General features: G+C 41.3%; 1 protein-coding gene across 3 annotated transcripts in view; it reads left to right on the top strand.

Annotated features, from left to right (window-relative positions):
• The window catches only part of LOC131140056 (ryanodine receptor 3-like), a 157,623-nt gene that overhangs the window by 51,046 nt on the left and 94,045 nt on the right, over positions 1–12,532 (top strand). For 2 of the 3 annotated variants that reach the window (XM_058090131.1, XM_058090132.1), the window contains exons 5-11: positions 5,710–5,784; positions 6,980–7,058; positions 7,433–7,545; positions 9,443–9,542; positions 9,822–9,915; positions 11,870–11,944; positions 12,355–12,511. In XM_058090131.1, the coding sequence (XP_057946114.1) occupies positions 5,710–5,784; positions 6,980–7,058; positions 7,433–7,545; positions 9,443–9,542; positions 9,822–9,915; positions 11,870–11,944; positions 12,355–12,511 (693 nt within the window). Of the gene's footprint in view, positions 1–5,325; positions 5,341–5,709; positions 5,785–6,979; positions 7,059–7,432; positions 7,546–9,442; positions 9,543–9,821; positions 9,916–11,869; positions 11,945–12,354; positions 12,512–12,532 lie in introns of all 3 variants that reach the window. The other variant, XM_058090130.1, reaches the window with a different exon arrangement.

Genomic DNA, 12,532 nt, shown 5'->3' with positions numbered 1-12,532 from the left:
CCAAAGACTTGTGTGATGCCATAAATAGTTGGCGTTGTAGTTTATGCATGTGATCATATGTGTTTTAATATTCCCTGGGTGGGTACTGTATATCAGTGATTTTCAACCACTGTGCTGCGGCACACTAGTGTACCTTGAGAAACCGTCAGGTGTGCCGTGAGGAATTATCCAATATCACTTTTCATAGTTAACATTGATTAATCATCATTTGCAAATATTATGTTTAATAGTCATGAATATATGGACCCAAATATTCCAATTGCATTTGGTTTATTTGCTCAAACTGAAAGAATTGAACAGGGATGGAATATTCCTTTAACCAATCCGATTGAGGTATCTTGTACCCGCTCAAACGGAAAGTTGTCAGGGTGCGTTCTTCTTCGTGGTGTTTTTCTTCTTCTGTTTATTGGCGGTTGGCAAGCAGCTTTCGTGTGCATTAGCGCCATCTGTGGAACAGAATCTAAACACTTCTATACTTTATTCATTCATTCATTTTCTACCGCTTTTTCCTCACGAGGGTCGCGGGGGGTGCTGGAGCCTATCCCAGCTGTCTATGGGCGGGATACTGGTGGCCAGCCAATCACAGGGCACATATAGACAAACAACCATTCACACTCACATTCATACCTATGGACAATTTGGAGTCGCCAATTAACCTAGCATGTTTTTGGAATGTGGGAGGAAACCGGAGTACCCGGAGAAAACCCACGCATGCACGGGGAAAAACATGCAAACTCCACACAGAGATGGCTGAGGGTGGAATTGAACCCTGGTCTCCTAGCTGTGAGGTCTGCTTGCTAACCACTCGTCCGCCGTGCCGCCCTAGTTTTGGATTATTACTTTTTATTTTACTAGTCTGTGCAGCACTTTGGAAACTCTGTTTATAAAATATATAAATGAAGTGGATTGGATTGGAACATCTACTAACCGGACAAAGACAGAGATTAAGGTTCCTCTCAGATAGTTCCCTTCATTTTAATGTTGGATTTACGTCATCCTAACATGAGTCATGTCCTCAGGGGATCCTCTTGGATGTTCAAGCTGTATCATTTAGTTGTATGGCGTTCTCTCCACGTCAAACATTACATTGGTCACGGTGTCGTCTTTTGACTCAGTGACTCAACGCTATGAGATGATGCAAGGAAGCACTGGAATCTAAAATAAGAACCGATGATGTCGTCTCAGCTTTTTAGCTTTTTTTCACTTCTTAATATCACATGACTAATTATGTTGAGGATTCCAATAAATCCTCTGTTTATCGGCTCGTATTCATGGCCTTGACGTCTGAGATAAATGGATGTGTCAGAGCTGCAGCTTTCGGATGCGAGGGACTGCCTTGTGAGCAGGCGACACCATCGGTTACGCTTCTTCTCAAGGGGGGGGAGCCTGCAGGGAATAATCGTCCGTAGCGTTGGGAAAAGGCAGCTCAAAATATGAAAAACTGAGGTAACGCTCAATTAGAGTTTTTTTTGGAGCACCTAGTCCAGGGTTAGTCCTTTTACAGCGTACCTTTTTAAGGCTGTTAACACTTGGCAGTTTTAGTTAAAACTAAATTGATGTGAGTGCTCGGATACAATGGTTGGTTTGGTGAGGTTCGCCGTCATTTCAGTCGTAATACGTATCGAAGACGTGGACTATAATGCTTCAGCTAGCCTACATAGCATCCTATACAGTATAATTACATTTGTATGCAACACCTGCAGATTTTGCATTCATTTGCATTGTGAAAATCTCAGTTTCAGCCCATTATGAACACTAGCCACATTTACATGAGTTTTTCCTCTTTCCGAATGGAATCTTTCCGAATGACTTTTCCGAAAACAATGGTATACATGGAAAGGAATATTCCAATCTCTTGTCTACATGCGCCACAATAATCAATCAGAATAGTCAATAGGGCATGCCCAGTAAAACGTAAACCGACTTCCCGGAGTTTGTCTTTTACTTGTTGGAATAACTCGGTTTTGCGAGTTTTTCGTTTTTCTTGAAATTTAGTTTGGATAAAAAAAAATTCATCAGCAGTCCAGTGCCGATTGCTGGCCTCCATTTTTAAAACCGAAGAACCTTTCGAGCGTGCGTGTTACGTCATATCTGAGCATGCGCTGAAAGAACGCACCCGGGATGAATTTAAACGATAAAATGAATATTTTATGGGACATGTTTTATATAGATATATATTTTCTTTTTTAATAAAACTGGACTTATGAATAAAGTATAGAAGTGTTTAGATTCTGTTCCACAGATGGAGCTAATGCACACGAAAGCTGCTTGTCAACCGCCAATAAACAACAGAAGAAGAAAAACACCACGAAGAAGAACAAGATACCTCAATCGGATTGGGGAAAGGAATATTCCACCCCTGTGAATCCGATTATATGTTCATTCGGATTGGCACTTTTCTTTCGGAATGAGGTGTATACAAAGGTTACATTATTTCAGTTTAAGCAAATAAATCAAATACAATCATAATATTTGGGTCCATGTATACGTGGCTAGTGTCAATAAAGTTGGGACTTTTTGGGGTTGATATTTACTGGACAATGTCTGATAAGAGTCGGCACGGCGGTCTAGTGGTTAGCGCGCAGACCTCACAGCTAGGAGACCAGGGTTCAATTCCACCCTCGGCCATCTCTGTGTGGAGTTGCATGGGTTTTCCGGGTACTCCGGTTTCCTCCCACATTCCAAAAACATGCTAGGTTAATTAGCGACTCCAAATTATCCATAGGTATGAATGTGAGTGTGAATGGTTGTTTGTCTATATGTGCCCTGTGATTGGCTGGCCACCAGTCCAGGGTGTACCCCGCCTCTCGTCCGAAGACAGCTGGGATAGGCTCCAGCACCCCCGCGACCCTCGTGAGGAAAAGCGGTAGAAAATGAATGAATGAATGAATGTCTGATAAGTAGATGATGTCAGTATGAACACTAAGTGAACCAAAGTTGAGGTTCAATACCGATCAAGTGGTTTGGTGTCAAACCACAAATGTAATACAAGCGAACATGCAGAGATTGTCGAAACTAGAAGGTAAAGATGAGATTTAATCTGAATATGTTCATGGGATATATTTACACTAAATCGGAAAAAAATACTTATTTTGTAACTTAAATCAGGTTTATGTATGGAGTTGCAAATAATAACCAGCTACTGGTCATTTTTAGGATGCTTGGTTGCAATTTGCTTTATTTATTCAGTGCTTTGTTTCCACCCATGCATTTTATTATCAATGTTGTCTGCCTCTTCTTTATTCTTTGCTTTCACTGAAATGTCAAAAGGAAGCGTCATTAAAGAGAAGCTGGAGGTTGAATATGTCTCGGCCGAGACGCCGAAATCAATGCGACTTGGAACAGATGGACTTATCAATAGAGGCTGCCTGAAGCAAATTGCCAGTCGGGTCTGTTTTAGCCAGGAGACACAGTGGGAACCAACATGAACCGCAAAGATAACACACCAGTTGGTAGTGCATGCCAACTTTGCAGGGCCAGATATCCAGCAGCTGGATTAGATCAGTCCATCAAAGAGACAGCACTACCCTGGAGATATCTAATGTGCACCTTCTTTGCTCTGTTTTTGGCTCCTTCTCGACCACAGCAGGTTTGTCTGAAAATACAAACAGGTGCACGACATCTACACCTCGAAGGGGGGGTCTGCTAATGTCACAGCATTAAATTAATATTTCACTTATAGTCACTATCTGCGTGGCATCATACAGTAGACCAGTGGTCTCAAACATGCGGCCCGCGGGCCAAATGTGGCCCGCAGGACACTAGTTTGAGGCCCCCGCCGCAAGTTTGATATGGATACTGTATGGTATCATGTACCCAGAAAAAATTATTACGTTTGATTAATGTTCATGTTAAAGGTTAAATAACTGTTAATAGTTATCCTCCCTATCCGTGTGGAAGTGGTACGTTTTTGGCTATTTAAGTTTAAAGGAAATAACTTGAAGGCTACCGTTTAGGTCTCTAGCTCTCTAGTTTGCGAGTTAGCATGTGTCTCAAGACCCTGCAGTTGCGCAATATGTTGTAAATAAAAAGAGTATAAATGTGACTATAGTCGTGTTTTGTCATGTCTACAGGGCTCTAATAATGCTTTGTTCATTTTAATCTGAAAAAAATAATTTGTCTACCCACCAACTATATGTGGTTTCTTAAGTTTTTATTATTTGCCGTTTTATTATTATTATTATTATTATATTTATTTATTTATTACTGATTGATTGATTTTCTTTATTCTTGATTTGTTTATTTATTTTTCATCTTATTTTGTGTAGACAAATAAGATATTTGAGAACAGTGGAATGTTTTATCAGAGCTTTTCTTGTAGAAAATTGGAACCAAAGCGAAGTTTTTTTAATTTTTTTGTTTTTAATAAATTTATTGGAAAACCTGATGCGGCCCAGTCTCACCCAGACCCGAGCTCCAGTGGCCCCCCAATTAAATTGAGTTTGAGACCCCCGCAGTAGACCATCCATGTTGCTATATCTTTACCTTTATGTTTCATTTAGCCACGGGTGATGCATTTTCTCATTTCAGTAATCGCTACAGCGGGTTCTTACTGATGTGAGCCTTGAACGCTCTCACTGTGGCTCCATCTGTATCGCCGACTGCCTCACAGTGGGTAGAGGAGACTCAGGTTTTATTGGTTGTGGGGATTGCAGCTGTATGTGCCTCAGTGCATTAAGCTCAGTATACCTCAGCCAGCAGCTGTAGCGGCTAGCCAACAGCACACGGGAAGCCGAGAAGTCTGCAGTTGCTGCAGTCTGCACAGCAACTGCATCAAATCACAGGCTGGCTGTCGTTCCTGGTTAGCCAGTGGCGGTGCATATGCAGTATATACAGAACAGAGTAAGTCAGATGGTGCATGGTAGAAATAATATCAACAAATACTCTATATATACTACAGTATATGGACAAAAGTAACAGGAAACCATATTTAAGCAATTTAGTGCTCTATTACGTCTTATTTGTTTGATATTTTAGACAATTCAATGCATAACTTTGTGGGAACAGTTTTAGGAAGGACCTTCTGTACGCCAATGCACAAACCACAAATCGACCTCTGACCTCCCAAATTCCTCGGGGGTCAAATTTGTCCATATATTGTATTGCGAACACTCACAGTGACACAGTTAACATTAGTTTTGTAGCATTTATGTCTTAGTTTCATTTTTTGTGATGTGGTGCAAATGGTATTATGTAATACCATTGAGCGTTTTCTTACTCACTCTTTAACATCTACTTATTGACAACAATAAATTAAAAATATTGGTCGAGACGACAAGACTTAGAATAATGAAAACACTCTTGTCTTACCTTAATGCTTCCTAGAGGCTCATAAGGAAGGTGAGTAAAATAGGTCTGCTGAAAAAAAACAAAAAAAAAACACTTCAAATATCAGCCGTACCCTTCCTGCATCCTAACGCCATAATCGGGTGGAGCCATTCCCTTCTGATGTGGACAATGACTGACTGGTCGTTGAGCATCCTTCCCACATTCCTTTTGCTGGATTGCTGGAAAGATGACCCCTGTATTCCTGCACATATCTCAACGGGAAGGAAAACCTTTCCATAAGATATGTGCGCCCAGCATGAGGCCGGCTTTGTGTGTGAGAAGGTCCTTGTTGAAGTCGAATATTGCAGTCTTTGGAGGGAGACTTGTCGATGATTAATTAGTAATTTACATAATGATGTATATGTTTGAATTATGTTTCAGGCAGCGCAGAGTGGCGGCCATAAGACTCTACTCTACGGACATGCTATCCTGCTTCGGCACTCGTTCAGTTCCATGGTAAGGACTTGCAGGCCCCAGGCAAGGACTACTGTTAATAATGCCACAAATCCACATCCACAATTGTAATTAAAACCCTCACTCTGTATTAAATGTAAAATAAAAAAAAAAGCAATCTTCACTCACTAAATGTACTGCAAAAAAGGCCAGTAAGGATAATTCATAATGCCGCCTACAGAGAACATACTAATTCCTTATTTCTAAAATCACAAATACTTAAACCGGCTAAAAATAAGCAATTAGCTAAAAATGTCATCCAATACTTCTGTACAAGAGAGGAGAAATATGATCTCAGGGAAGAATTTAATTTGAAACACTTATATGCTAGGACTACGTTAAAAAGCCATAGCATTTCAGTATGTGGAATCAAACTATGGAATGGATTGAGTAAGGACCTCAAACAATGCACAACGATGAGCCAATTCACGAAACTAGCAGTTGATGTTTGCTAAATATCAATATAGTGATATGTATAGATCACTATATTGACAGTTACTATGGTACCCATTATGTCATTGTATGGTCATATCACCTTGTACTTCGGTTCGAGGTACATTATTAAAAAAAAAAACAAACGAAAAAAAAACCCCTTAAACTATATTAGGAAAGCAGGAAGTGAACAAATGTAACAGTTACTGATTGTAAAAGTACCAGATGGAGGGGTAGGATTTAATAAGCTTTGCTTCTTCCTACTCCTTTTGGACATGTGGAACTGTGAACTGATTATGTGATGCATTCAATTGTAATCTGATGCATTTTCAAATGAAATAAAACCATAAAAAAATGAAAAAAATGTAAAAAAAAATCAAAAATATTTTTTTAATTAAAAAAATACAATTAAATAAAATTATATTAGGGAAGCAGGAAGTGAACAAATGTAACAGTTACTGATTGTAAAAGTACCAGATGGAGGGGTAGGATTTAATAAGCTTTGCTTCTTCCTACTCCTTTTGGACATGTGGAACTGTGAACTGATTATGTGATGCATTCAATTGTAATCTGATGCATGTTCAAATGAAATAAAACCATTACCATTACCAAATGTAAAATACACATAGGAAAGATATAAAAACACCATCTGGTCATTTTTGTCATGGACAATTTCTGCATTCACAATCAGTGGTGATGTCACATGTGACAACTCGGTTAATTTAATGTGTGTGTGTGTGTGTGTGTATGTGTGCGTTGACCACAGTACCTGGCCTGCTTGAAAACGTCAAGGTCACAGACTGATAAGCTATCATTTGACGTCGGCCTGCAGGAGGACTCAACAGGTAAAAAAAAAAAAAAAAAAAAGGAGGCGGGGGGAGGGCTAAGCTTCATTAGTTTTTTTTTTAACCTCCACAGATTATCTCTCTCTCACTCTCTCTGCACCTCCTCCTGTTCCTTATCTATCTTTGCTTGAGTACATTTCAGTATGCGCCTCTTTATCATCACTGTTAATATTCCCTGTGGAATACTGGTGTATTTCTTTTGGGAAAGCTGATTACACATTTTATAGTCTGGTCCGATCTTGATGCTTGACTCGGCCTCTTTTTGAATTTGTTATGTTTTTCCATTCTTTTCATATTTTTTGTTTTCATAAATAGTGAAGTGTTCCAGGTTATGTACAATGGTATAAATACCGTATACATGTTTGTCACCGTAGGTGAGGCTTGTTGGTGGACAATCCACCCGGCTTCCAAACAGAGATCGGAAGGAGAGAAGGTACGCATTGGTGATGACCTCATCCTCGTCAGCGTGTCCTCCGAGCGCTATCTCGTAAGTTTTTTTTGGTTTATGTGGATTTTCATATTGGTTTAGTGCAGGGGCGGACAAACTTTTTGACTTGATTTAACAAAATTGACGGGGGGTTAGACTATATATTTGACATATATAATTCTAACAGTCGGGCGGCACGGTGATTGAGTGGTTAGCGCAGACCTCACAGCAAGGAGACCAGGGTTCAATTCCACCCTCTGCCATCTCTGTGTGGAGTTTGCATGTTCTCCCCGTGCATGCGTGGGTTTTCTCCGGGTACTCCGGTTTCCTCCCACATTCCAAAAACATGCTAGGTTAATTTGCGACTCCAAATTGTCCATAGGTATGAATGTGAGTGTGAATGGTTGTTTGTCTATATGTGCCGATAAGCGGCATCAAAAAAGGATGGATGGATTCTGTTGGCTAGTTTGCACCACCATGTCGATCATTACATTACATCAGGGGTGGGCAAACTACGGCCCGGGGGCCACATCCGGCCCGCCAAGTGTTTAAATACGGCCCCTGTGGTTGGCTGGTGACCAGTCCAGGGTGTAGCCCATGGTAGAAAATGAATATATGGTGTAAATGCAGCAGTTTTTGGAGGTTTTTTCATAGTTGCGTCCCAGTTTTACCTGTTTTTATATCTTTGAAATGCACTTAAGGATTGTGGCTGGCGACCAGTGCAGGGTGTCCCCCGCCTCTCGCCCAAAGACAGCTGGGATAGGCTCAATGAAATACCTTGGAAAGAACGGGCGGGCCATATTTAAACACTTTGCGGGCCGGATGTGGCCCCCGGGCCGTAGTTTGCCCACCCCTTGATTTAATGTATGTGTTCATAAAATTACGTAGTAAAGTGTGCCGCAAACGTCACATCACATCACAACCTGCACCGACGTGGACTGGAAATGTCGTCTTTGCAGGATTAGCATATTGTTGTGATGTATTCAGACTGCTGTCAGTGGCTTTTTAAAGGAGGTGGAGGCCTGTGCTGTTATCATCCTTGTCACAACCTTGTCATCTCCCTCAGCGAGGCTTTGTTCCACACCACATTCCTGGTCTTTGCATCACAGCATTGTACACTTAAAACCATGAAAACACACCCAGTGATCCACAGAAAAGGGGTCTGACCTTCCACTGTGTATTATTGCCTTTCATTTATTATTGTCAATCTGTCCGTGGTGTCAGCCAGCCTTTGGTCTAACATTGGTGCCTCTCAATTAGTGCGTGTATTTGAGGCAAATGCTGGTAACACCAGATACTGACTAATGGTCTGACCCCCTCCCAGTACAAGAAAGCTGCATATTTTGGAGTGGCTTTTTATTGTATTCAACCTAAGTCATATCTGTACATTAATCATGCTGTTTCATCAGCATCTTGATATGCCATCAAGATGGATGAATGAATTATGAATGCTTACTGCTTAGACAGAACTGTGAACAATATCTGATAAATATAGGCCTTTTTAATTCAGCTCATAATAATAAATAATAATAATACATACTCAGACACTTTACAGAAAAATGGAGTAGAATAAAAACAGAGTAAAAGATACGTTAAAATACAACATTGATTCGTTTATACACAGTTAAAACATGAGTAAAAGCGGGTTTTTTGTTGTTTTTTGAAACTGGGAAGGTCAGGGCAAGGACGGAGTGAATGGGGCAAAGAGTTCCAAAGGGTGGGGGCAGTTATACAGAAGGCTCTGTCACCCCAGGTTCATGAAAAATGACATAGAGCAATACAAGAGCTGTATCCAAAATCTGACCCTTTCAGATTGTATAGAAAAGATGGATTTAATGGGGATGTGATGTACTAAATACTTGACTTATATTTTTATGTTCTGTCATTGAATCATGCCACCATAAACTCCTTTTGTCTCTTATTTGGTGTGAACACTGTGCAATCTTGTGTCCAACAGCACTTATCAATCTCCAACGGCAACATCCAGGTGGACGCCTCTTTCATGCAGACACTGTGGAACGTCCACCCAATCTGCTCTGGCAGCAACATCGAGGAAGGTAGAGAGCCGTGCCAACACACCTCACTTATCTTCTTTTACTTCTTTTGCAATTTTGCAGTCGTCTAAAGAAAATTGCAGTTGTCTGAGCTCGCCTGCTCCTACTACCTGTGACAATAGTGGGAAATGATTGCAAAAATAATATCATCTAAAATTGTTATTATTAAAAATTCGTCATACAAATGAACTGTATTGAACTTTGATTTTGATTATATATTTTTTTTAACAGTACGTTGTGGCTTATCACACTGAAGCAGTAATAAGTATATTTCTGTTATAGGCTACCTATTGGGCGGCCATGTGATGCGACTGTTTCATGGGCATGATGAGGTGGTGACCATTCCGGGGTCAGACCAGAGTGAAGAGCAGCAGAGGTACGAAATAGGACTAGGTGATAAATCACTTGGATATAGACGCAGTGTCTGGGTCACATACATGTGGCGGCGCAAGAGGCTGCATGACACAAACGATGCACAACACTCGGGACCAAAATAAGGATGCATTTTTATTTTTATATCCAGGATAGTTGTTTGGTGACACAGAAAAGGCTGATGATGTAGAGAAAGAAAAAAAGTGGCACAAGGAGTTTGAAGTGGGTCAAAGCTGCAGACTCGGTCCTGGATACTCTATATAGACAAAATAATCGGGGCAGCCCACTTAATCTCTTGACCATCATTAGATCAGTGGATCTTTTTCTGGTCCCATTTTTGGGTGGAATTTTGCTCATCACCCACAATCCTGAAGTGACACTGGAACAGACATGTCTTTCTCTGTTCTGTGTGTTCTAAGGATATAAAAAGAGATAAAAAAAGACAGCTCAAAAATGCACATAATGGGACATACCAATTCTGCCTACAAAACCTCCTATTAAAACACTTCAAAAACCTCCAAAAACCTTTTTTAATTTTATACGCATACTGCAACCATGTAGCAAATTCAAAACCAAACTCACATATGTAGCATTACCTTTTGGTTAGCTTGTTGCTAGCTGGCTAGTATCTATCGGGTGTGGTGTGTCGAGGTGTCAATAACATGATGTAAATGCAGGGCTGCACCACCGGTGGTCCCAAGTGGTTAGCATGCACAGCCTCACAGCTAGGAGATCCGAGTTCAATTTCCACCCTGTGGAGTTTGCATGTTCTCCCCGTGCATGCGGGTTTTTTTTCCGGGTACTCCGGTTTCCTCCCACATTCCAAAAACATGCTAGGTTAATTGGCGACTCCAAATTGTCCATAGGTATGAATGTGAGTGTGAATGGTTGTTTGTCTATATGAGGCCAGTCCAGGATGTACCCCGCCTCTCGCCTGGAGACAACTAGCATAGGCTCCAGGATACCCGAGTGACGAGAAGTTTGCACCACCATGTCGATCATTACATTACATCAGGGGTGGGCAAACTACGGCCTGGGGGCCACATCCGGTCCGCCAAGTGTTTAAATATGGCCCTGTGATTGGGTGTACCCCGCCTCTCGCCTGAGCATAGGCTCCACCATACCCGAGTGACGAGAAGTTGCATCAAAAATGGATGGATGGATTCTGTTGGCTTGTTTGCACCACCATGTCGATCATTACATTACATCAGTGGTGGGCAAACTACGGCTCGGGGGCCACATCCGGCCCGCCAAGTGTTTAAATACAACCCTGTGATTGGCTGGTGACCAGTCCAGGATGTAGCCCATGGTAGAGAATGAATATATGATGTAAATGCAGCGGTTTTTGGAGGTTTTTTCATAGTTGCGTCCCAGTTTTACCTGTTTTTATATCTTTGAAACGCACTGTTCAAGTCTCACTTCAGGATTGTGGATTAAAAAAAAGTGCACTTTTCCTTTAAAAGCATGCTTGAATGAGTTCAGTGTGGAATAATGTCCTGATATGATTGCCTTTTCAGTGTACGTCGTACGTATGCGAGGCACACACACACACACACACACACACACACTGAGTCTGTTTTTAGAACGTAGCATGGCAAATGTGGGAGGGCAGGATTGAATAGTAATTTCCATTTTTGGCTTCTCTTCATTGTGTGCCCTTGGAAATCTCACAAAAGGGCCGAGCCTCATGCATTTCTTTCAAAGACGCGCAGACATGTCACTCGGAGTAATGAGCCAAGTCTTTGTTTCCATTCACTGATTGTGATTATGGCTGTGTCTTATCTTGGACGTATGCATCTCTCTTTGAGCTCTATTCACACAGTCAATGTATACTTATTGTTCATAGCTTTATGTGTCAAAACACTCCCCCATTGATCGACTGTTTTTGTTTACTATAGCCCGGATGACCTTGACTGTATCAGTGATGGCAGCCATGTCTGTCATGTCTTTCTTCACAGGATCGTCAACTACGAGACAGGTAAAGCTGGTGCCAAGGCCAGATCTTTGTGGAGGCTGGAGCCACTCCGGATCAGGTCGGTTCTGAACCACTTAACATGATTTTTATCCAATATGTCTTCTTTTTACTGTTTTTTTTGTCTATGGACACATCTGTCCTTCCAAAGCCAAAGGTTACTTTAACACTGCACATTTTTTAATGTCTCTTTTCTTTCCCCTGACTCATAGTTCAGTTTCCACGTCACGGTTATGACCATACGTGGGTGGAAATATGATTAAACAGCATAATTAGTCAAATGTTTTTAGCCATTTGCAAATTATTCTACTTAATTGCATCGCACTTTTGATAATTAACAGCCGGCAGCAATACACAGATCAACTAATTAGTGGATATTAGGTTGTCAGGGCTTGAAAAAAAAAATAAAAAATCCAACTATCCTACTTATATGGGTGATACGTTTTTGTGTGTGCACGTGTAATGATGTAGTTGGAGCGGCAGCCACATCCGCTGGGGTCAGCCCTTCCGATTGCGCCACCTGACCACCGGCCACTACCTAGCAATGACCGAGGACCATGGCTTGGTGCTGCAGGACCGTGACAGGTCGGACACAATAGCGACTGCCTTCTGCTTCAGAGCTTCTAAGGCAAGGTCACACGAACATGCA

This window comes from Doryrhamphus excisus, chromosome 13 (genome assembly GCF_030265055.1).
Source record: "Doryrhamphus excisus isolate RoL2022-K1 chromosome 13, RoL_Dexc_1.0, whole genome shotgun sequence".
Taxonomy (NCBI): domain Eukaryota; kingdom Metazoa; phylum Chordata; class Actinopteri; order Syngnathiformes; family Syngnathidae; genus Doryrhamphus; species Doryrhamphus excisus.
This window is presented reverse-complemented; position numbering and strand designations above follow the sequence as displayed.